Source organism: Euphorbia lathyris, chromosome 9 (genome assembly GCF_963576675.1).
Source record: "Euphorbia lathyris chromosome 9, ddEupLath1.1, whole genome shotgun sequence".
Taxonomy (NCBI): domain Eukaryota; kingdom Viridiplantae; phylum Streptophyta; class Magnoliopsida; order Malpighiales; family Euphorbiaceae; genus Euphorbia; species Euphorbia lathyris.
The window spans coordinates 23,505,193-23,531,428 of record NC_088918.1 but is presented as its reverse complement, the minus strand read 5'-3'; the positions used below and the strand labels follow the sequence as shown (position 1 = coordinate 23,531,428).

The 26,236-nt window shown below is 35.8% G+C and overlaps 1 protein-coding gene and 1 long non-coding RNA gene across 3 annotated transcripts; both read left to right on the top strand.

Annotated features, from left to right (window-relative positions):
* LOC136205121 (uncharacterized) lies at positions 1-3,550 on the top strand. Of its 2 annotated transcripts, XR_010675827.1 has the most exons (4): positions 1-197; positions 2,198-2,317; positions 2,743-2,830; positions 3,162-3,550. It is a non-coding gene; the product is annotated as an uncharacterized lncRNA (long non-coding RNA). The 2 variants fall into 2 exon arrangements; XR_010675826.1 differs by lacking the exon at positions 1-197 and having other exon boundaries at positions 1,736-2,317.
* A 16,601-nt stretch (positions 3,551-20,151) lies between these two features.
* On the top strand, positions 20,152-25,956 carry LOC136206483 (uncharacterized). The gene is made up of 6 exons (XM_065997548.1): positions 20,152-20,288; positions 20,380-20,425; positions 21,618-23,635; positions 24,148-24,648; positions 24,905-25,029; positions 25,111-25,956. Exons 3-6 carry the CDS (start codon positions 21,631-21,633, stop codon positions 25,528-25,530), a joined length of 3,051 nt encoding a protein of 1,016 aa, XP_065853620.1. The 5' UTR covers positions 20,152-20,288; positions 20,380-20,425; positions 21,618-21,630; the 3' UTR covers positions 25,531-25,956.
* Positions 25,957-26,236: the final 280 nt, after the last annotated feature.

Here is a 26,236-nt window from a genome sequence, read left to right as displayed (position 1 = left end):
CCGTTTTTCCACCGTTTTTTTGATTTACGGAGATTCAACCGTCCGAATCACTCGAAATTAAAACCATAGCATCCTTATGTATAGATCTGAGTTCTAACTAAAGAGTTTTTGAGTTTCGGCAGTGTTTGGAGGGAAATGTCTTAGACAGAATTTAGAGGAGAATTGAGCTGGTCTGTTTTCTTCAATTAGTGATCAAAGTAAGTAACTATCAACTATATTTTGAGTTTTATGTATATATATATATATATATATATATATATATATATATATATATATATATATAATCAAAGAAGTTTCAGAAATTGATATTTTAGGGTTCTGCAGGTATTTTGTAAAATTGGAGTTTTTCATGATTTTGCTTTTTATTGTGAAATTACGGTTCAAATAAAGCTATTGATTATGCTTCTATGTGAATTTCAGATTTTACTTGATTATGTTGATTTAAGGCTTAATTTGGTTGATTTACATATATACATATATGTTTTTGGTTTCAATATCTATATTGAACAAAATGAATTTGATGATTTCTTACGAATTGTATTTGGATTGAGAAATCTATTACGGTTATTGTTGTTATTATTTTGGATTGAAGTCCAAATATGATTTTTATGATATAAAAGGGCTAATTGAAGCCAAATGATTTATGGTTATGAAATAGTTTGGAATTTGATTGTGAAAGGAAATTTGACCACGTTATGATTTTATATTCATCGAGAGTTATCCGGATCAGTGGTTTTATATTTGAAGACCATGTTCAGTGAGGGACATGGCCTGTGTACACAGTCTTAAGACCTATTGGGTATGGCAGCGAAGTGTTGGGTAAGACCATATGAGATAGACAATGTTAAGAGACGTCTCGATTATATATGTGGTCATGTATTGATACTTAAGGGGGGAAACTCGAGGATGGATTCAATGTTTTAAGTTCATTTGGATTATGTTTTCGGTTATGATTGATTTTGATATAAGGTTTTACGTTTGATTGATTACGAGTTGGTTTGATAAAACATTTATTTGATTACAAGTTGGTTTGATAAAAGATTTATTTGATTATGAAATGGTTTGATGAAACATTAAGTTTTGAGTATATTTGAGAAGGTTTTGATAAAATCCCTTTATAAAGGTATATATGTAGCTATGTTAAGTAAAATTAGTTTTTATAGCTGATAGTTTCTTACTGAGATTTTTGTCTCACGTTTTTAAATGTTTTAATGTTTTTAGGTGAGAAAGTACAGGATATAGAGAAGGTTACCGACCGCTTAGGCGCGATTTGGAAGTTGGCTGCTTATTGTTAGAATTATGGTTAGAACTTTGGTATTAAAATTGTAATATAATGATATTTGGATAAACTGTAGACTTCTAAGTATTGATTATGATCTTTCTATTTCACACCCGATGCCGATTGAGGTCGTTTAGGGTCGGGTGTGACATCCACGCTCAAAAAACCCACCCCCACATCCTCTCCCACTTTGTCCATCTTAACTGCCTTCCTCTTTCTCATTTCTCTCGATATTCACTTCCTCTCTCTCACTCTCGGATGCACAAAATGGCAAAGGACTTAATACCGTGCTCATTGTTTCTAGGGTTATCTCTCTTACTCAGTTACATTTCCATTTTCTGGCTTATTTATTCAACCTATATCATTTTGTTTTACATCTGATTTTCGGAATTATGATTTTCCATTCAATTTTTGCATCCATTTTTGCAGATGAGCGGTTTCTCTCTCTCAATTTTTGACCCATCTCTCTGAATGTTTCACTATGATTGAAATCTCTCAAAGTGTTGAACTATTTTTAAGTGTTTATAATGTTAATAAAACTTCATTGAGGAAGACATGATAAATATTAAATAATTACTAATTATGAACATATCTTCAAATCATGTAGGGAACTTAGGAGTAGAATTTCTCAGAGATTGATAACCAAGTATTGGAGTAGGATCTCTCACAGCTTGCCTTTTGTCTTTTACATGAGAATTGCAGTTATTAGTTTTGATCAGGCCAGTGCTGATACAAATGACTCTTCTGTTGAGCTAAGCAGGGACTTTACGGTAGAAGGACACAGGAAAGATGCAAATACAATATTTCTAAAATTAAGAATAGCTGATTCTACATGTTCCCTTTCTTTGCAACTTTCAGTTATTTAGCATGTTACTCACTAATAATTCATTAAATGATAACTGATTGACCTTCTTTCAGGTTATATTCGCAATATCCACTTCTCCTGTGATATTGAGGTAGACACAGCAACAAATGTAGCCAGCCAAATAGTTCAAGTTAAATCGAGTTTGTTACTATATTTACATATATTTCTAACGTGTAAGCAGGAATTTCATTTTATTTGACATGTTAATTTGGTGATATTTTTTCAAATGCTTCCTATGTAGTTGCCATTGTATGGTCTAGAATTGTGAATTGGTGAAGGTTCACTGTGTCTTCCCATATTCTACACGTTTCTCTCTGATTTAATGTCATTCACTTGATGCCCTTGATGGTTACCAACTATGTTGGACACTCCTCTTTAGTAGGGTTTTGGAATGACATTGATATTTCAAGTGGAGTATGTGAAGAGGTAGACACAGTGAACCTTCACCATTTATTTTTGTAACATTGTCTCACAATGAATTTGAGAATTATCTTTCAATTTAACCCGTTTCAATTGTATTCTTAAGTTTTTTTCTAGCTCTCTTTATTTTTAATGACATATTTAACTGAATTTCTTGATTTAAATTTTGTCTGCATAGATTAGCAGAAATTATTGATGCTGATGCTAAGAGATGGTCAAGTGGGAAAGAAGGGAACTTACGGGCATTGCTTTCAACTTTGCAATATGTATGTTGGTTTTTCCTTGCATCATTTTTGGCATGGTTGTTTTTTCTTATTTGTGTAAATAGTTGTTAAACAATCAAACTTGGTAGCTATATACTGTCTTACATAAAATATGAATGTTATAACTGCAATGTTCTAGGCATTGAAAAAGTGCAAAGGTGCAAGTTATAGGAGTAATGGTTTAATTGATGCGTTCTGGTTTTCCAATTATTGAACATTGCCTCACTCATCTCTGAAATTGTCCAGATAAACATTTGACTTGGTTCTGCTAAATTTAATAGACTGAACTTCTAATCTAATCTTAATCTTCCTAAACAAATGGTATTGTTGGCAGATACTTGGGGCTGATAGGGCTGATAGTGGTTGACAACAAATTCCTCTGACAGAAGTAATAATAGCAGCAGCTGTGAAGAAAACTTACAGGAAAGCCACTCTTTGTGTTCACCCAGACAAACCACAACAACCTGATGCCAGAATTCAGCACAAGTTTCTCAAGTATATTTATGAGAATGTGTTTTGATCTTCTAAACTTTTCAATGTGACTCATTTATTGTTGAAATCTCAAAGTTATATACTGGGTTATTTATACTACTTCATATGAGATACCTTTAACTAAATTAACTCAGAGTTTATTTTGTAGGTAATTGATCATAATAATAGTAGATTTTTAGGCTAATTTGGACTTTGGTATTTTTTAGATTCACTTTTGTCTTTTCATTTACAAAGTGGAGTACCCGCTTTTAAAGATTCAACAAATTTGATCTACTGTAACTCAATTGTTTAATGATATTTTCAGTTCTGAGTTACTTTTATATGTATTTTTAAATTTTTTTTTGATCTTATATGTATTTTAAAATAGATCAATGTAACAATAGGTGACATTTACCTATTGCTTCATGTTTTGGGGTATAGTAGTTATATGGTAGACTAGAGTGGAGATCTAATTATAAAAATTGGATTCTTTTTTAAAAATTAAAAAACGTAGATTAGAATAGGATTCAATCAATTACAAAGCATATCCTAATTAGCAGTACTTAGCAGTACTGTTAATTTTTATTTTATTTTGTGTGTGTGAAGATTAGCAGTACGTTATTAATTAAAGTTATCAATTAAAGAGATGATGGATATCTTTTAAATTAAAAAAAAATCCAAATAAGAATTAGATTGGATCAAAAACATATTACAATGTATAATTAGTTAAATTTTAGGAGATCTAATTATAAAAAAGCTCTCCAAATAATGTCCAGAAAATAAAAGTTGCTTTCAAAACTTGAAATTGTGCTTGATAATATTGGGTAAATTACACCTATATTCACTGAACTTTACCAATTTTAATATTGTGTTACTGAATTTCAGTTTTTAACGTTATGGTCATTGAACTTTACACTTTTTAATATCGGTGGCCACTGTGACCGTTGCCAACCTTTTTTTTTAATTCATTCAAAAATGTTATTTTATTTTTTGTTTCTCCTAGAAGATGTCTCTGAATAATGACTTCGTACAAATTAATGCGACTAAATGTACGTTTAGAGCTTGGGTCATAACATTGTGAAAAATTGCACACAACAATGGTTTTAAGAGTATTGACATAATATTTTATAATTACAAAAAAAAAACGAAAATATTTTTTGGGCTTTAGTACATCTTTAGTTCCTTGAAAAGATTATATTATTTTGCCCAGAATTTGAAATTTGGATCATCCTTATTTTTATTAATATATTTTCCTAATATTTTTTAGATTGTTTCCCTTTTTTCACTAAAGTTATAAAAGCCATGAATATATAGAAGTTAAAAGAGAAAAGAGAAAAATTTATTTAAAATAAAAAATATTAAATTCGTGCAAAGCACGAGTCTAATACCAAACGGTATTAACATGCTAGACCTAAGTAATAGAAAAAAAAAATTATGTAAAACAAAATAATATATTATCGTAAAATGCAATTTGTTATATTACCACCAGTTTTTTTTTTTCTAATTTTCGATAACGTTGGGTTAAAATTGATCTTCTTAAAAAATGTTGGGGTTAAATTTATACTATTTCATATGTTAAGGCTAAATTTGCACTTTTTTAAAACGCTGTAGTTAAAAATTTGGTCTTTATTTATTAAAGTTTTAATATGTCAATTTAGTATTTTTTACACAATAGTGACAAAATCAAATAAAAACCGTGCAAAGCACGAGTCTAAAACTAGTTAGTATACTAATGATCTTTATAAATTTCGTTGAATGCTCTCTTGACTCATCTGATTCCTATTTCAATTTTTTTAAATTAATAAACATTATTAAATGGGTTAAGGTGCAAAAATACCCCTAACGTTTTGGGTCAGGAGCAATTTTACCCTTAACGTTTAAAATTGTGCAATTTTACCCCTAACGTTGGAAGCCAAGAGCAATTTTACCCCTAACGTTGATAGATTGGGTCAATTTCAGACACTATTATAAAACACACATATTTTTGTTCATTATTCTGAACCAATTGTATAATAATTCGTTCTAAAAAAGAATTTCATGTTTTTTTATAATTTAATAATAGAATTTGAGATTAATATTTATAAATTCGGTGGATTTTTTTGAATTTTTTTTGTCTAATCACAAAAAGACAGTATATTTTTTTATTTTTTTTCATATCCCAACGAATGTTTGTGATCTGTTATTGATAAAATGACACATGTATGAAGTGTAGATAATAAGATTCATGGCCGAGAAAACAGTTTGATGAATTATTTCTCAAATTGAGCCAATTTATTAACTTTAGGGGTAAAATTGCTCTTGGCTTCCAACGTTATGGGTAAAATTGCACCATTTTAGACGTTAGGGGTAAAATTGCTCCTGGCAAAAAACGTTAGGGGTAAAATTGCTCCTGGCAAAAAACGTTAGGGGTATTTTTACACCTTAACCCTTATTAAATCAAATCAACAGAAGGAATTTCCTTAAAAAACAGTGGTGGACAGTCTCACATATCACGCGTAGACTTAGATGTGACTACTCGTATTAAGAAAATGAGATGTCACATTCGCTGAACGTTTAATAAATGTGATAGAACAATTGCCTATATCTCTAAGTAGAAAAAATACAATCATGAATGACCTCATAATAATAATAAGTTGAAATAGGGTTTTTGATCGCTTGTATCATTAAAAAACAATAAGACCGAATCTTGATTCCATTGCTCTTTGAAGATTTAATCCAACTAAGGGTTTCTTTAATATAATTTTATAATTATAATAATAAAATAAAAATCTTACGATATTTAATTAAAAAATAAAAGAACTAATGATAGAAGAATAAATATATTATGTTATACATATTTTTTAATTTTCACTAATAAAATTATAATAAAAAAATCCTAAGTAATAAACATTTTTAGAAGGGTCAGTTTGACTATTATTTATGCTTATTTGTTTTAAGGGAAAATTACAAAACTAGGTCAAATGGGAGGTCCATTTACATATTTAACCCATTTACTCAACCTATTACATATCTAGACTCATTTTGTGTGACTTTCCAAAAATACCCCCAATATTTACGCGCGGCTCGCCCCATCCCGTCTGACTTCGCATATTCCATACTATGCGAAGTCTGCGAAGTAAATGTTTGGGTTTGCTTGATGAATTTAGTTCGCATATGCGAAGCCTGGATGTATTTTGAAGCTAATTCGCGAAGTGGTATATAACAAAAAAGGGCAAACAACAACGGATTCTAACATTAAAATCATAACATTATTAAAATTTACAACAAGATTGCAACAATAACGACATTCAAATTATAACATTATCAAAATTTACAACAAGATTGCCACAATGAACTCTACTAACATTATCAAAATTTACAACAAGATTGCCACAATAACGACATTCAAATCATAACATTATCAAAATCTACTAACAAGATTGGCACCATGGGATAGACGTGTCCCATGGTGCACCCCGAGATTGACACAACCTCTCCTAACGAATCATTTCAGGAGTGAATGTGTCAATCTTGGGGAAGTTCATCCCTATACAGGAAGGAAAATCATCTTCCCTGCAGCTCAGTACGCCGCCTTCCAGAAAGGGATGTTACGTATTCAACCATCTACAGAAAAAATTAACCGTGTTAGTTATGAAAAAGGACGATTTTGGATTCGCGAAATGAAAATTAGCGAAGCATGCGAATGTAAATGTGCAGGGGAAGAGGTGATTTTACTTCGCATAACGATTTTTTCGCGAAGTCTGCGAGGTTTGAAATGTGACTATCTACGTCGCATAACGATTTTTTCGCGAAGTCTGCGAGGTCTGAAACGTAAGGATCTATTCGCAGACTTCGCGAACTAATAGATTCGCGAGGTAGATCCATATGTTTCAGACTCTTTCTCTTCGCAGAACGTCGTGAAATCATCAATACACGAAGTAGATCATCACTTTCCAGGCTCGTTCTCTTCGCAAAGCTTAGCGAAACCATCGATTGCGAAGTGAATTCATGATAAAACGCAGAAAAAAAAACAGATACTTATATTTTTCGCCCCTTTCACCCCCAAAAGCGACAATAACAATATGATAACATGGGAAGAACGAAGGAAATAACGTAGAAAAACCATTTCTTTGATGGTAACAAGAAGAAAGAAACCAAGCAACGAACATGAAGATGAAAAACCATGACTTCGTTTTCTAGGGTTCGGAAGTTGCAGAATCAAGAGATGAAAAGAGGAAAATGAGAAATTCATTGTGATTTTGACGAAATGGTGCAGATTTCGTGCAATTTAAAGGAAGAAAGGAAGATCAAAAGTCTTGAAATCATTAATGCAGGAGCAACTTTTCGCATAACCAAGGAGATAGGGGGGAGCGGTGATTCGCGGAGATAGGGAGGAAGTGGGAAGGTTGGGGGTATTTTTGGAAAGTCACATAAATTGAGTCTAGATATGTAATAGGTTGAGTAAATGGGTTAAATATGTAAATGGCCTTCCCATTTGACCTAGTTTTGTAATTTTCCCTTGTTTTAAAGGATGGGAGAGAGGGGTGAAAATGTAAAATATTTATAAATATATGCTTGTTTAGATATATTTACGACAATCATACATTGACTTTATAAGAAAACAGCTTTAAATATATATTATTTCGTAAGATTTTCTTTTAAAGAAATTTAAAAAAAATATTTCAAATAATAATAATTATTTTTTTTTTTATATAAACTATTAATTTTATGGCCATTAATGGAATATAAAAATTAGGATCATTAACTGGAACAATAAACATTATAAGAAAATAGCAAATTAGAGACCGGTTTTAGATACCGAATTCATAATTGACCTTTAAGTTGAGATCCATTTGGTCTCTACGTAAACATTAGAGAAAATTATATGAAAAACATATCTCATAAATGATTTATAGTTATGATAAATCTTATTTCTAATTTTGTCAATTAAAAAGTTACCAATAATTAGTTAATTTGAAGAATGTTATCCAGGTTTAAATTGAAGAAGGTTATCCAAGTTTAAATTTAAAAACAAAAACTGTTTTTCTGTGACATTTTCAAAATAAAAATTACAAATATGATCTATTTCATATAAAAATTAATCATTTGACTAAAAATAAAATATTATTTTCAATTTGATTATTGTGTAATTTACCCTAAACATTATGGTTGTATAACTAGGTGTTAAATTGGGCCCATTTTCTTTAAATGGCATATATCTAACGGTGAATGAGCAAATTCACATGCTCATTAAGTAGGGATGGCAACGGGTATTGTACCCGCGGGTACCCGGCACTACCCGACCCTAATGGGACTACCCGTACCCTGTATAAAAGGGTATGGGATCAAAATCATTACCCGTTAGGGTAATGGGACGGGTATGGGAATACCCCTTAGGGTACACGGTACCCGTTACCCGTCATAAAAAAAAATTATATTAATAAATATCATTGTTTTTTAGATGTAAGACATTAAATTTAAACCCCAACCATTTATTTTTCAACAATTGAGTGATACCACTAAGCTACTTTATTCTTATTAATTAAGGTTCAATTTATTCAATTTTTAGATTGATGATTTATTAAATTTATAGTTTGTTAAATTTGTAATATTTTTATTTATTTATTGATTCTTAACGGGTAAGGATACCCGCGGGTACCCGCGAATTAAATGGGAAGAGTATGAGATTCAAAAAGTATACCCGCTAAGGTAATGGGACGGGTACGGGTAGTTAAAAAATAAAAGGTAAGGGTTTGGGAATGACATTACCCGCGGGTACCCTACCCGTTGCCATCCCTATAATTAAGGTGCATGTGAAAATTCATTCTCTAAATGAATTGTGGTCCGCTTTTTTTCTCTCCCAAAGTTAGAGACCGAATTTTATGTTACCACCAGATCGGCGGCAAAAAATGAAAAAAGGTTATATATAACAAAATTGATTTGTCAAAACCGAACTCATTAAAAAAATCGAAAAAAATAAAGGATCAAGAGTTAGAAGTTCAACCGAGATTTAACCATGCTCCAACCGAGTTTAATTATTTCTTAAAAATGTTTTTTCTTGAAACCAAACAAAATGGTATTAAGAAATAAAAAAAGATTCATTAAAAACTATAGAAACGAAGAAATCAGGGATAGAAAAATCACTAAAGAAACTAGCATTGAACCGAGCATGCCTAGCCATTGCATGAGCCACTCCGTTCGCTAATCTCGAGATGAAGGTCACAGAATAATCTGCACGTCTAAGTAGAATATGTCTGATATCATCAATAACCACTCCCACCTCTAAGTGATCTAAAGCAGTACCAAGTAATTTATCCGTAACAACCTTCGCATCGCTCTCAAAGATCACATTACTAAAGTGCTTAGACTCACACCAATCCAAAGCACTTTTAATTGCAATAGCTTCAGTAAAAGGGACAGAAATAACACCCGTCCCAACACTACTAAAGCAAGCTAAAAACTTACCCGAATGATTTCTGAGGACCGTCCCTGCGCCATACCGCTCTACGTCTGCGAACAAAGATGCATGCACGTTGCACTTAGCAAATCCCACCGGCGGCCTCTGCCATTGACCCTCAACCGCACTTCCATGTCTCCTCCCCTCCTTGCCGACTCTAGTATTGGCCGCCTGCCATTCCGCCACCATCACATTTGCCCGCCGAACCACCCCCTCAATGCCTTCACTTTGGGAATTCCAAGAGTCATGTTTCTATTTTCCCAAATAGCTCAAAACAAAGCAACTATCTTAACTACCAAATCTGCAGAAGCCGTCCTAACCATTTCCAGAACCCAATCCTCCACCCACTCCCGCTCGACCCTTGGACCCATAAGCCCCGCCTTCTGCCAGCATGCTTTAGCAAACTCACATCCGCGAATAAATGCCATCCACGCTCAACGTCAGCCTTACACACCACACAATCAATTGGGATCGGAATTCGTCTATGTGACAGACGAAACCGCAAAGGCAAAACTCTAGTACAAAACCGCCACAAGAATAGACGAATTAGTTTCATTTGTTCTTCTAACCTAATAAAATATTTATAATGTTAATAAAAGAAAATATAATAATAATATCTTAAAAGCAATTTATAATATTATGGGATATATATATCAAATTAAAAAATTCAATGTAATAATTTGAAATATCAATGTAATAATAATTTGTAACATAAATATAGCATATTAAAAATTTAATAGTATAATTATACTATTAATAATAATGTTCTTTAATATTAATTTATAATTTCAATTTTTTGAAAAGAAAAATATTATTCAACCTTAAATTTAAACTTGCTTCAGCGTAACATTCATATACAAATAAAATATGCTATATTTTAAAATTCAATTTAAAATTTATTTATTTTATGTTTCATAAATACTAAACAAAATTTTATTTTATCTTTTTAATATTACCAAATTTTAATTATTAAAATTTTAAAAATTAGTAAGTTACATAATTTAAAATAAATTATAAAATATATATACTAGTATTTTATTATATTTACATGTTAATAATATTAATAATTATATTTATTTAATTTAAAAAGTATATATTTTATATTTTCAGTTTTAATATACTAAATTTCATCATATTTTTAATTTATCTTATTAAATATAAAAATTGATATCTCTAATAAGTATTAATTGGTATCATGTGGCAAGATTGTTGCACATCTTCCAAACAAGGACTTTTAACTCTCGGTGTGGGGCGTTTAAGCGCCAATTTTTGGTTTAGGGCATAGGTTGGAGAAGTTCAATGACTTAGAGAAATCCTTCACAATAATACAATACCTCGAACTAACACTATAAGCAGGGGCGAATCCAAGATTTCTCCTCCATGTGGGCAAACAATACAACTAAAATAATTTTTATTCAAAAAATCATAATTATAGAAAATCAGAGATCAAAGCTCAAGTTCAAGTAAAATAGTAGCAGAAATATAAAATCAAAATTCATGTAGGAGAAAAAAAAATACCAAAACAAAGAAGCAAAGATCGAAAATGGAGTGTCGGACCAACGATCAACGATCTGACTACGGAGGGATTGGCTGCCAATTTTGATTTAATCTTAGTTAGGATTAATGATTTCAATTTAGGCTTAAAAAGAAAGAGGAATTGAGGAAGAAAAACTAAAGAGATTAAAGAGAGTAAGAGAGACCGAAGGTTTGTTTTAGTGGGCGACTATATACCGCACTAAAATTCCGGTTCACCGCCCTGTATTGACCCTTTTGCCCTTCTCATTATTTCAAACATAAGTTTTGAATATTCCAAATCCTCTCAACTTATTTTCCATTCTAAAAAAAACCGACCAAAAACGAGATGGCACGAAGAGGAGGCATCGGTAAAGGATACATGGGTATTACGGTAAGTATTTCCATAAAAATTTTTATCAAAATCGTGAGTAATCGGGCTGAAATTCGGGATTAAAATCCCAGAATTTGACGTAGGCGGGCGACCCGCACCATCTCCACCTACGGTGGAACGCATGAACTATGCGTTCCACCGTAGGTGGAGATGGTGCGGGTCGAGCGATCCACCGTATGGTGGATCGCACGGCGCACGCGCTCCACCGTAAGGTGGAACGCGCGGCGCATGCGTCCACCATGCGGTGGATCGCTCGTCGTACGCGTTCCACCTAAAGTGGAATGCGTACAACGCATGCGCTCCACATGCGCCACCCGTTTGGCCTAAGGGCCAAATGTTTGCGGTGCACTGGTCGGCCCTAAGGCCGACTGGTGCGCCGCACCCGTTTGGACCATAGGGCAGGTGGTGTAAACCACCCGCCCAGGCCAAAAAGGGGCAAATTTTGAATTTTTTTTTAAAAAATTGTACGGACCGGGCGTAGGCAGACCCGAACATATATATAAAAAAAATTATGTTAAATTGAATATACTAAATAAATAATATTACAGGATCAGGAGGGAGCTGACCCTAGACGCACGTCTTCACGTCCTGTTACTGCATCTGCTCGGCGGGACCGGGCGGAGCAGCAGCGGTTCATGGCGGACGCCCGGAGGGCACATGCTGCACAGGCGGAGCGTGCTGAGGGACAGGATGAGGCGGCTGATATAGACATGGACGGGGATGCTTCTATGCATCGTCCTAGTGCTGATACTATCCCCATAGATCGTGGCGTCGTGACGAGGGGTCGAGACGGACGATTTTCTTCTACCGCAGCATCTTCTTCTGGTAAGAGAAATTAAAAAATGTGTTTATTTGTATTTGTGTTAATCGTGATTATTGAAAAATATACTAAAAATTTAATGTAAACCGTTTGCTGTAATTTCAGGTAGCAGCAAGCGATCGAGGAGTGTAGAGGATGACTGGGTTGTGAAGGACCCCGTCCCCGGGGGTCCATTTGATGGTGCTGTGATCCCGAGCTTTTTGGGACATATTGCATGTGCTATATGGGCCGGTCAGGATAGGGGCGTCCTTAGGTGTCATACCAGATCAGGGTATTGCACGAAGCTGAGATTATGGTACAGTGGTTCTTCCAAGACGATTCAGTCGCGTATCGAGTCATCTGGCTTGTTCCATTTACCTGGTATTATGCACAGTCACATAGATGCTGCTCTGATCACGGCATTTGTAGAGCAGTGGCAGCCAGACACGTCATCATTTCACATGCCATTTGGCGAGATGACCATTTTGATGCATGATGTGTGGGAGATATTGCGCATCCCCGTAGATGGTGCCATGGTGACTGCTGATGCGACTGTTGATGAGCTTAAGGAGTGCGTGATGGATTTGTTTGGGATGACTCGGGTTCAGTTAGATGCCCATCATTATGCTTCTGGTGGTATACGAGCCGCTTCTGTCATGGAGCACTGTGGAGGTGATCGGATTCCTGAGACCCAGGCTATAGCTTGGACGTGGCTGATGCTCGGTTCCACCTTGTTCGTAGACAAGAGTGGTGACCGCATCCGACCTTCTTGTCTGTTAGAGGTGCAGGACTCGGCGGCTGGAGCCGTTGGACTTTCTTGGGGATCAGCTGCACTAGCATATCTATACCGTCATCTTGGTATTGCTACCAGAGGAGATTGCGGGCAGATGACGGGTTGTATGACATTGCTCCAGTCCTGGATTTACGAGTATTTTCCTTACTTCAGGCCACATCGAGAGGCAGTTACAGTTGATCCGGATCTTCCTAGGGCTTCGATGTGGCCATCTATATCGATGGAGAAGAGCGATGAGCGGCTGAGAGCATTTCGTGTCCGGCTTGATGTGTTGACAGCAGATGAGGTATACTTGCTATATAATTATAAATACTGTTCAATTAAAACAAATTTGTATTACTTGTATGTGTTAATGTAATTTTATACATCTGTAGGTCATGTGGATGCTGTATGGCCCTGATGCCATTACTGAGACCCCAAGGACTCTATATTCTGGATGGATACGGTATCGGGATGTGATCGAGCTGTACATGCCAGGGCGATGCCTTCGACAGCTTGAACATGTGCAGACCATTCCTAGACCGATATTGCAGCCTTCTAAGGCTGTTTGCCCGTGGACCAGTTTGAAGTATCGTGTGGAGGTGCCAGCTGTAATGGTGCAGGGTATTTGGGACTCTTTTCCCCAGTCGTCCGTCCTTATACTGTCTATATTCACTCCAGCACATACTCCATCAGATTGTGAGGATCAGTACATGCATTGGTACACCCGTCATTCACACCCTCGTCTACTTCCGGAGATTGTTGCACCCGGACCGGCTGTTTATACTCGCTCGAACAGTGAGATTGTAAGTTATTTTTGGTTTTTCTTGACTGGTCTAGTAATGTGAAATGATATTTACTGAAATGTGAAGTGATATTAACCTTGTTTTTTGTTCCTTACTTTTTACAGTGGGTTAGTCGATTATCTGGCTGGGGTGAAACTGTGTTGGATCACATGAGTCATCTGGACGAGGATGCTGCGATTGTATATAGGCAGTCGTTAGAGCAGATTATGGGTGCTTGGCATTTGGCCAAGTGAGTTATGACTGTATTTTGAAGTATTTTAGTACTATTTTGACTGAATTTGGTGGATTGATATTTTAGTACTATTATGACAGAATTTGGTTTTTTTTTGTGGTATGTTTTGTTATTATTGCAAATTTAAAAATACATTAGAACGACATAAACGGCATAAACTATAAAAATACATTACAACGACATAAACTGAAAAAATACATTACAACGACATAAACCGGAAAAAAAAGACATTAGTCACTATCTTCTTCGTACACCTGAATGTTTGGTGAAGATGTCGCTGGTACACCTGACTGTATTGCAAGGTATATCTCTTTCTCCTCTGCAATATTCGTCTCATATTCCACAGGAAAAATGTTCCATGGAGAATTTCCTCTATTTCTTGGCCAAGCTCGTCCTGGCAGGTAATCGTTCTTTGAAGCGCTGATACTCTGTAGTACTCGAACCTCTAATTTATAGCGATCCCAATTTTTCACGATCGAGTAAGGATAAGTTCGATGAACCTCATGAGAAATTTCAGACTCTGTCCATCTTAAAAAGATGATGGAGTTGAAATTTTTTTTAGGGATAATTCCCCTCTGATTATCACGCAGTAGTCTGGCGAACATAGCTTTCCAGTCATCAATAGGCATAAACCACTTCAGAAATGTTTGAATATAACTAGGAATATTTCCTTCATTCAAATTGTTCAACCATTCCTCTAGAGCAAATTCAAAAGGCATGTAATACATATAACATAAGAACCACATCATGTGTAGTGAGTATATTGGAAACTCACCAGCAGACGGAAGCTTGAAGCAAAACATAAATGGAGTTTCAGGATGGAACATTGTTGGACTCACAAATGTCTCTCCATATACACGGATTGCGTAGTATTGGTAATCAAGCATCTTCGTTGTGCAATCAGACTTATTCAAAGTTGATACTATGCTTTTCTCGGGAGGAAAATTAGGGAACTCGTTGGTAAAATCAGATGAAGCCATTTATGTTTGAGAGTTTTCGTTGATTGGAATTTAAAGAGTAAATGTGGATAATTGAAGTAGCAAGAATGTTTAATTTTATAGATGGAGAATATAGCCGTTGGAATATAGACGTTGGAATATAGCCGTTGGAATACCACATGTTCGAATATAGACGTTGGAATATAGACGTTGGAATATAGACGTTGGAATATAGCCGTTGGAATTCACCTGTAACATTACAGAACCACACATAATTCATCAGAATTCACCTGTAACATTACAGAACCACACATAATTCATCAGAATTCACCTGTAACATTACAGAATATCAACCACTAATATCCCCTAAGTTGGGCCAATCTGGTCCACTGTGTCACCCTATCCTGATAGAAGCGCTCCCATCCTACAATGCTTTGGCCTCGGTGCACAAACCACCAGTGTACTATAGGGGGCACCGGAAAGTTAGGCGATAAATTTAAACGTATGTAGTGCTGGCAGTGATTCCCTAAATGAGCTATACAAATCTCACGTGATGGTCTTGTAGCAGTCGATGCGGCATACAATGGTAAGATAGTACCACACAACGCTAATGTGTCCCCACCTGAGAAGCCAAATAACATGATAGCAGAATTGTACATGGTAGCAACCGGCCACAAGTCATCCCAAACGGTCATCCAATAATCCGGCGTACAACCTGCACCGTCCCAACTTACTCTACGAAGAGCTGCATCAACAGTATCAACAAACACTTTTTGATACAAACAACGGTTAGCAATTACTTCATTTCGAATGTGATGCCTAACTGTCTGCCACGCTTCTTCGTCACCAAAAATGTAAGTTGCTACCGTACGGAAACCACAATTTCCATCACCTACAACGTCGTAGTATGATTCGACGTATGGTTTAATTATGCCAACTATTTTATCGGAATGTACGAATTCAGAACCATGATACGTTTTTCCATCTGCATTCATGTATATTAGTGTAAAACAACTCTATATTGCAAAACAGTTATAAAAAAAAGTTAGGTTTATCAGATATAATTTATCTGATGAGGCAGCATTATGTACCGAGGATGACGAGCTAATTCTACCACTTCTACCACGACTCCTAGATGAACTAGTAGAACAAGCCCGTCCACGACGAGTTTCATTATATTCCCAAGAACTCGGCATACGTTTTGTGGATTTGCTCACCTTAGGTCGCCCCCGCACGTTAATTTTGACATCGGGTTTGGTGTACTGAGCTTGATCAGGGTGTAGTTGATCATGGATAAACATTGAAATATTACGCATTACGTATGGGTCGGCTTTAGAGACTTGGTCCACTAAGGACTTAAAATATCGCTGCTCCTCGTTCAGATCATTACGCCCGTCATTTTCATCAGTGTGACCATGATTGATTAAAAGTGTTCTCCAAAACACGTGAACACTCTCAGAACTGATCATTTGTTCCAGATCACAAGCTCGTTTCAGCTCACATGCACATGGTATCTGATGCGATGTTCTCAATACACAACCGCAACGCACGTACACTTCATGGCTCAACCCTCTCATACGCTCTAACTCTTGATTCAACAACTGCAGACAATAATGAGAGACTTTGAATACAAGTTGGCTTAATGGGCGTCCGGTGAAAGTGACTGCTTGACGAAGCCGGGACTGTTCAAGCATGTACCTGATACGAAGACAAAATTATTATTAGTTAGTGAAATGATACAACCCTAAATGCAAATTCCAAAATCGCAGTAGAAAAAATTGCAAATACCTTATATTGGTTGCTTGTGATTCAATCTGCTTGTGAACCTTCTGCCATACCGTGTCAAGGGACCCAGTTGCCGTATTGAGCCATTGCTTTAGACTAGCATGTTCGCTCTCCACTCGACAAGTAGTTGTGTTACCAAAATGTAGAAACTCCTTTGTCCAAGCAACAACAAACTTCTCCTTATGCACCAACCATGTCTCCTCAACATACGAGATAACTCCTTTGAACCTGCTCATCTTTTCCTTCATCATCATAAGATTGGTCTCGTACTCCTCAATGGTTAATGATTCTAATATTGTTCTCCATTTGCCATTCTTGAATTTAGAGGCAAGGCCTTTATCTCCAATGATTCTATACACACGATCTTCCACATCCTTATTTATATGCCAAGTGCATAGCAAGTGCGCTGCTTGTGGAAAAACTTCTTGTATCGGCTTTAATAACCCAAGCTCTCTGTCACTAACAACAACGGTCGGGTTCAGATCATCCCCAAGCAAAATCTTCAGCCTTTGCAAAATCCAACGATAGCTCCTTTCAGTCTCGTCTTTAACAATAGCATACGCTATCTTGAAATTATTATTGCATGGCGTCATCCCAACAATCTCAACAAACGACATTTTGTACTTGTTTGTTTTGTACGTTGAATCAATGCCGATGTACCAGTGGTAAGTCCTAAACATATCAACTGACTCTGGATGTGCCATGAACACATGCGTTATCACACCTGAATCAGTCTGTGTGTAATGGACATATTTGTTCTCCACAGCAATATGGTAGAATTGACTAGCCAGGTCTCTACCTTCAAATGCGTCCCTCCTCATTTTGTCCCTGTAATTATATATGTGTTTAATTACTGAGTTGTCCTCTGGGTGTTTTTCTTTAACTGCTGCTAAAATAGCACAAGGCTTTGCTTGAGCTGAAGACATATCACGCACAATTTGTTTAGATGCGATACTGAGTCCGCTCATTTGCCGACTTCCCTCTGGATACATACGCATTGTATGGTTATGCATTCCAGTTAACCCAGCCTTAGCCTTTATCCCCCATCCCGAAAGGTCTGCATGTTGATAGGCTTTAATCTGAAATTTACAGCGGCACGCTTTAGTTTTACTTTTCCTAATTGCAGGATCTTCATCATTTTTCACAACACCTCTATATCGTTCACCCCGTGAACAGCGCAACAACTTTTGTTTTCCCCCATTTTTGTGCGAAGATATTACAAGCTCAAACCCATTCTGAATAGCTATTTTTTTTGCCCAATCAATAACATCCTGACTGGAGGGGAAAACGGTATCCGTTATGAAACGCGAACTATAATCAATGTTATCGGGGTTCCAATCTTCTATCGGTACCTGAATATACGAAAAATTGATATTAAAATTACAAAAAAAATACTTCGGGGCTATTTCTCCCGTTCAAAATTAATTCGGGGCAATTTCTGCCCATATTGGCCTGAACGGGCAGGCTACCCGTTTCACCATAGGTGGAAACGGGCAGCGCGTACTGCCCGTTCCAAAGGTGGAACGGGTGGCGCGTACCACCCGTTCCATGGGTGGAGCGGGTGGCGCGTACCACCCGTTCCATGGGTGGAGCGGGTGGCGATTACCATCCGTTCCTTAGGCCGAACGGGTAGTTCATCCGTTCGGCCTAAGGAACGGGTGGTAATCGCCACCCGCCCAGGCAAAAACCAAATAAAAAAAAATAAAAAAATGCTAAATAACGTTTTTAATTCTCGTAATATTACCTCGTGTTCGAACTCATTGTCTTCGGGAATGTTTTGATCCATTTTTTTCAAATCCGGGATTTGTGCTCGGGAGAGAAAACTAGAGAGAGTTTTGAAGGTTTTAGGGAAAAAAAAGTGGCAAGGGTATAATGGTCAAAACAGTGCGGTGAACCGGAAATTAGGGGCGGTATTTAGCAATACCCTTGTTTTAAGACCTATTTAGTTTTACATTTAAATATTTACTTTTATTTTTTTATTTTTGTTGTAAAACAAAACGACGTAGTTCTAATTAAATAAAACAACGTCGTTTTGCTTTAAAACAGAATTAAAAAAATATTAAATTTAAAACCATTCTTAATCTTCAATTATAGAACCAATAAACCCTAAACCTCCATTGATGAAGGGGGACAAAGCTCTAAAACTTCAAAATTAATACCCGAGTTTTTAAAAAAATACAAATATGGGGCAACTGCCCCAGTGTCCCCATACTGGATTCACCCCTGACTATAAGTACCTTTTCTGTTATAGTACCGAAGTTGACCTTTCACCTCAATAGTGCCCTCGGAAGATGTCATTGCAATAATATGATGACATAAGTGAATGAATGAGAGGCATATTTCAGCAAGTTGACCCCAAACTCCAAAGATCACAAACATTACGAATATTAGGAGGTGGAGAGGTGATCGAGACATAAATGTTTGTTCGAGGTAGTCAGGGATAATCCCAAATGTGAATAGAAGCTCTGGTACCTACACACCAATAATACACTTTAGATAAGTGAGAAACAACATACCAAATACCACGCCACGTTTGGCTCAGCTTGCAACCCAACGAAGCCGATAAAAAGCCCCCTTGTGGGAAATATTTAGCTTGGATAAGTTTGCTAAGAAAGATATTTGGATTCTAAATGATGTTCCAAACATGTTTACCGAGGATAGCTAGGTTAAAGGAGTGGAGATGCCGAAAGTCGAAAGCCTAATCTTTTTAGAGAGCAGAGATCATCCCGAGAAGCGCTGCGGATACACCTCTAACCATTATGTTTTGAGCACCCTATAAAGAATTTATCATGCCTTGAATCTGGTTAGAATTGGAATGAGGAAAGAGAAAAGTGCTCATGCAAACCATTGATTTTATTCCAAACACTAATGTAATTAAGTGGTGTAATTAATAAATGTTATAAAAAATGAAAATTATTAATAATAAAATAGAGAATATTTTAATTTATTTTCTGAACTTTTAATTCAAATCATTTTACCAAAAAAATTCAAATTAAATTACTTTCCTTAACAGGTGTGATTCTTTTTTCTGTCAAATTTGACAAATTAGAGTAAATTTCCAGATTTGGCACATTGTATTCTGTGAATGAATTGTTTCTGCCTTCACTCCTAAGTTGTCATGCCCATTTTCCTTTTTTGTTTCTTCTTATCTTTTCCCTCTTTCTCTTCTTTCTTCTTTTCGTTTAAGAGGAAAATCCTTCTCAAAACCCTCACCATTCCCATAAAAAAGCTAACTTTTAAGCTCTAAATATTCTTGGGTCTGCTCCATAGCGAATGATCAGAACAATATCAGCCTGACTCAACTACACTCTTAAAGGTTGCTGCTTTTCCCCCTTTTCTCATTCTACATGTTTACTTTGATTTTGCTTTTTCTTAATCATTTTGTATTTGGTTTCTTCTACAAACAGAGCCAACATTACTAATTTGATAATTTCCTTCTGGGATTCCTGAAAGGTTAGTGCTTTTGCCATTTTTCTGTAACTTTTCAAATACTCTTGGTGCATATAATTAGACTATATGAATATATCTATAAATTCTTAAAATTACAAGAATATATGTTTACTTTTTACATGCAAATCATATAATACAGGGGAGGAAAGGGATTTCTTTTCTGTTATTTTCTTTATTGAAGGGAAAACTACACAAATAATGTTTATGGTTTGGGCAATTTGCAAACATGGCTGTGGTTTAAAAGTTTCCCGACAAGCCACCGGAGAATTGATAATTTTTTTTTTTAGCAATGGTATCTGGTAATATTTATGTAGTATTATTTCAATGTTTAAAGGTAGATGAGATGGTCAATGATGCTTACTTTTAATATTCATTTTTATTATGTCTTTACCATTAAAAAAAGTAAACATGTTTAATTTTCTACTCCCTCCATTCCATTATATAGGTCATTTTAGCAAATTAGTTTTTTCCCTAAATATAAGTCATTCTAGGATTCCAATGCTTATTTTCCAATAGTGACATGAGAGAGAATTATTTTTTGTATTGGTACATGTGTTTTTTAATATTCCAATGTTTATTGCCCAATAGTGACATGAGAGAGAATTTTTTTTAGTTAACCAATATATTTCTTAATTTGTGTGAAATACCCTAGAATGACTTATATAATGGAATGGAGGGAGTATTAGTTTAGTGCTAGTTTCTTAAAAAATGATAACATACGGTTAATTTCGAATTTATTTTTTTACTGATATGTTGGAGCCGTGGATCATCTGGAGTCATGGTTATGCCACTGTATATGTGTTATGGTTTGATTTACAAAACAGGGTATTTCAAATTAAACTACTAAGTTCTTATTACAACCAATGATATTTTTATCTTGAAAAACATTATTCTTATGTATCGACAAAATATTGCCCCTCCCCCAAAATGCAACTCCCTGAATCGAAACCATAAATCATATGGTGGAAGTTTTAGGGTTTTTATGAACTAAATTGATATTTAAGTTCATCTTACGGCTGCAATTTGATTTTTGGACATGTTTTTGTAAAAAAACATACCACATCTCTCTATTTGCAAACTTTTAAACCACACACCTTAGTTTGCAAATAATGCAAACCACGAGCAATTTTTTATTTTTACTTTTCCCTTTATTGAACATGTGATCAACACTGATGCAATGCTGTTTGTTCAATAGGGTTTTTGCTCCAATGGAGAAAATAGCTGGTCATATAAAACAGGCCAAGTTAAAGCAAGAAAGCATATGGAAGTCCTTTGATCAAACGCATGGAGATGCATCTTCCAATCTCTCATTAACTCGTCAATGGAAAGATGTAGAGGAACAACTTGAGTTAGCCAAGTTTTCTTTGGTGAAACATGGGCAAGAACTTGACTTGAAAGCCGAAAAGATAGTAGAAGCCACCCGAGTGCTCGAACAACGGGCTAAAGAAGAGGTCGAAACAACGCTTGATCATCTTCAATCGGAAAATAAACTTTTTTCTGTGCTTATAAAGTACACTCAGGAGTTATCTTTGGAGTTGGTTTCAAAAGAAAAGCAATTGAATCTGACTAAAAAAGAGATCGAGGATTGCAGTGAGATTCTTAGAACGAAAAGGGGGGAACTTGAATTGGTGGTAAAGGACAATGAAGATTGTAATAAAGAGCTTACTTTGATGAAGAAGCAATTAGGTACAATTGAGAACTTAATCGAAGAACGAAATGAAGAGCTCAAATCAGACAAGGCCAAATTGGGCTTGTTAAAAGTGAAGATTGAAGATTGTTGCAAGGATCTTTCTTTAAAAAATGATCAGTTGGAGTCGGTGCAGAAGTCACTTCAAGTTCGTTGTAATGAGCTTGACGTGAAAGAAAAAGAAGTTGAAACTGCGAAAAGTTCTTCTAAAATTTTGAATACTGAAATTGAGCTGAAAGAAAAGGAGCTAGCCACAAAAAAGGAGCAGCTGGCTACAATTGCAAAATCAATAGAAGAACACAAAGGGGAGCTCCAATTAGAAGATGTCAAATTACTTTCAGTGAAAGAAAAGCTTGAGAAGTGTTGCCAGGACCTTTCTCTGAAAACTGAGCAATTAGAGTTAGTGCGGAAGGAGCTTGAAGTGAGAAAGCACGAACTAGGAAACGTGAAAAATTGTTTTACAATTTATAAAGAAGAAGTTGAGGTGAAACAGAAGGATTTGGCTAGTGTAAACAATTTAATTAGTGATTGCAATACTGAGCTTGAGGTGAAGCAGAAGCAGTTGGATGTGCTGCAGGGATTAACTAAAGATCACTCTACTGAACTGCGTGCAATCAAAAACTCAGTTGACCAGTGTCAGATTGATCTTCATTTGAAAAAGAAAGAATTTGATACAACCCAAAGAGTTATTCAGGAGTGCATGAAAGAGCTCGATTTGAAACAGAAAAAACTCACTGAATTCCAGGAAAAGATTGAGGAGAGTTCAGACATTCTTTCTTCAAAAGAGAAACATCTTGATTCAATCAAAGCGTTGATTGGTGAGAAAACAGAAGTGCTTGAAGCTAAACAGAAGCAGTATGATGTAATAAATACAGAAATCAATAATTGCTCCGAAGTTCTCAAAGTGAAACTGAAACATCTTGATTCAGTTTCTGAAGAACTTGAATCTAAAGAGAAGCAGCATGATGTGATAAATAATGCTATCAACAACTGCTCCGCCGAGCTCTCAGTGAAACAAACAGAGTTGCAGTTAATTGACAAGTCTATTATTGAGCGCTCGTCAGAACTTCAACGGAAAGAGGAGAAATTCAATGCTATACAAGAATCCATTAGAGAAGGAAATGATGAACTTGAATTGAAGGAGAAAGTAGAGAAGTCAATCAAAATGTTCATCACAGAGAGAAGGGAACAACTGGTCTTAGTTGAAAAATCATTAACAGAATGCTCTGAGGAGCTTGAGTCAAAAAAGAAGTACCTTGATTTGGTGAAAACATCCTTGAAGCAATGCAATAATGACCTTATTTCAAAAGAGGCAGAAGCCAATTCAATGCAAACAAAGATTTGTGGATTTCGTAAAGAGCTCGAACAAAGGGAAAAGCACTTTGATGCACTTAAAACGAGTTTAGAAGAACGCTCAACCCAACTTGAAATGAAAGAGAAACAGTTTGAAGCACGTCTCAAGGAGTTTGAACTGAAAGAACAGCAAATTGATGCTATTTATCGGAATAGGCAGGCGATTGAACCTTGTAAGTTCTTTTTCTCTCATGATCCTTAAATTCATGCAACAGACACTCAAATAGGTAGACTGTTTTTGGTGATTGTAAATATCTAGTTATGATGTAACACCCTGGTCCAATATCATGTAGTTATTGTCGCCTTTGGCCCAAATCTAGTACCTTGGGCCTTACGGCTTTAAAACGCGTCTGCATGTATTGGATTCACATCTTACTAATAAGCTCCAATCACTCCCACTCCATTTCCAATGTGGGATTCAGTTCATTTCTGCCCCCATCGCCATCTCTTAGTGCCGCTCCTTGCTCAGGCTTTCTACCCCGGAGCCACCCACTCCAGACCGGATCGTTACATATGAATAGAGAAAAGATTTTGGTGCTTCATATTCTATCTTTTCTGTTTGTAGTGTTTCCAATTTTGATCAGGACATTTGATGCTTTTTGAGAAATGGTAGAACTCATAAATGCTTGAAATTCCTTTGAATATAATCTGATTCTAATTAATGTATTTGTATTCTGTGAACCAGATAATTCTGCAACAGGAAAGTCTCAGTCTAGTACTAGCAATGATGAAAATGCTTCTCCATTGATTCTAAGTGACATGGGCGATCAAGATTTGGTTCCAGATGAAGTTTTAGCTGCTCTTAAGTTGTCTCCAGACCCAGCAGAATTTGTTTTGAGTTTGATGCAGGAATCATATTCCCAGCAGTGCAGATATGGTGGTGCAGGACCGGATACAAGTATCGGGAATAAGATTTTATTATTGGAGAAGCTAATCGAAGTCTCACCAATAATAAATCATGTAGTGCAAACCAAAGCTGTAAAGCTAGCAGTTTCCTGGAAAGAAAATCTAATTTTGGAAACTGAGAAATCCATGGAAGTTTGTTCTTTTCTACTGTTTTTGGCTGCATATAGACTCGTGCGTTGTTTCGGAGGAAAGGAGATCTTAAGACTTCTTCTGTTTGTTTCTGATCAGAGACATGCTCCTGATATATGTCGACTCCTATCTTTCACTGATAAGATTCCCGGTATTCTTTCTAACTATTCACTCATTTTTCTCATTTATTACGTAATAATGTAAGCATGATATATATGTGTATTTTCCTTAAATGAAATATATTCATATAGTTTTAGTCTATATGGTATCCCATGTGTTTCCAGTGTATTCACATGGTTTATAACAGTTTCTATTGTTGATTTCGTGGTTTAACTTGTCGAGACAAATTGCAAGGCGAGTGAAGGCAAGTACTCTTACATATTATTGTTGTTTGTTGTATTATACAGAGATTATCCAGATTCTTTTGGAAAAAAAGAAGTATATAGATGCAGCTAGATTTAGCAGTGCTTTCGGGCTGCTTCACATGTTTCCGCTCGAAGACATTCTGCAAAACTGCGTGGAGCATATAAAGGTGCGCATCTAAAGCTCTTCCTGGTCATTAATTCAATTGTATTGTCAATATGAAAATGTAAAATTTGGACTTCGTTTGTAGGAGAAGGCCATAGATGAAGAATTAATTGCTCTTAAAGGCATACTACAATGCACATCAGATTACAACCTGCAACCCAGATATGATGCACAGAACACTACTCGCCGCATTCTTGAGCTGGAAATGCAAAAGCAATGCAGGAGACCTTCCCCCTTGGCACTAGCCCTGCCCTCGCCACAGCCACTAGCCCTGCCCTCGCCGCAGCCAACCTTGGCAGTAGCCCTGCCCTCGCCACAGCCAAGTGGATACTATCAGACTGTTGATGTTTCTAGCTCCAAAGATGAGAAATTTCCTGCTTTGATTCAACAGCAGTTGCAGAACCGAAATTTTAGGGATCAATTGCAACTGGGAGGTAACAATAAACGTCCTAGAACAAATGACGCAGTTGATAGGTTCAATTCTGCTGGATCATCACGGCAATGAATCCTAGAATTGACAGTTAAAATTCTAGGCATGAATTGCTACTACTCAATGGTAAAAGTGAGCATTGATGTGAGTTGTATAGTAAACTGAATTCATATTATGGTACTGCTGAAGCAAATTGCAGTTTAGCTCCTGATCAAAGCTCTATTATATAGTGTTAATTTCAGAAGAGAACAAGTTGCAATTTCAGACACTCTGTTTTTGATAGTGATTACAGAGAACAAATAGATAGATAGATTATAGTGAAATAGATAAAACTCTCTCATTCTAGAGAGGTACTTCATTTCTATTTATACTAAACTAAAATATCTTGTACAGTACATGACTTCTACAAACTTCTACTTTCTTGACTCTTCTACAAACTTCTAACAACTAACCATAATTAACTTTCAAAGAGTGAAATATCATAAACTAAAGTTTACAAACATTAAGAACAAAACATACATTTTAATTAAATACAAAAATAGAACAAAGTTCTCAATTTTGTAACGCTCCTCCTTGAGAATTTTGTTCTAATACTCCAAGAAGACTTCTCAGCTTTTCAAACCTTCCTTTAGGGAGTCCCTTGGTCATGATGTCTGCTAGTTGTTCTTCAGATGAACAATGCAGCAAACTGATATCCTTATCAGCCTCTAACTGTCTCAAAACGTGATATTTAACCCGTATATGTTTTGAATTCCTATGAAAAACGGGATTTTTAGCAAGG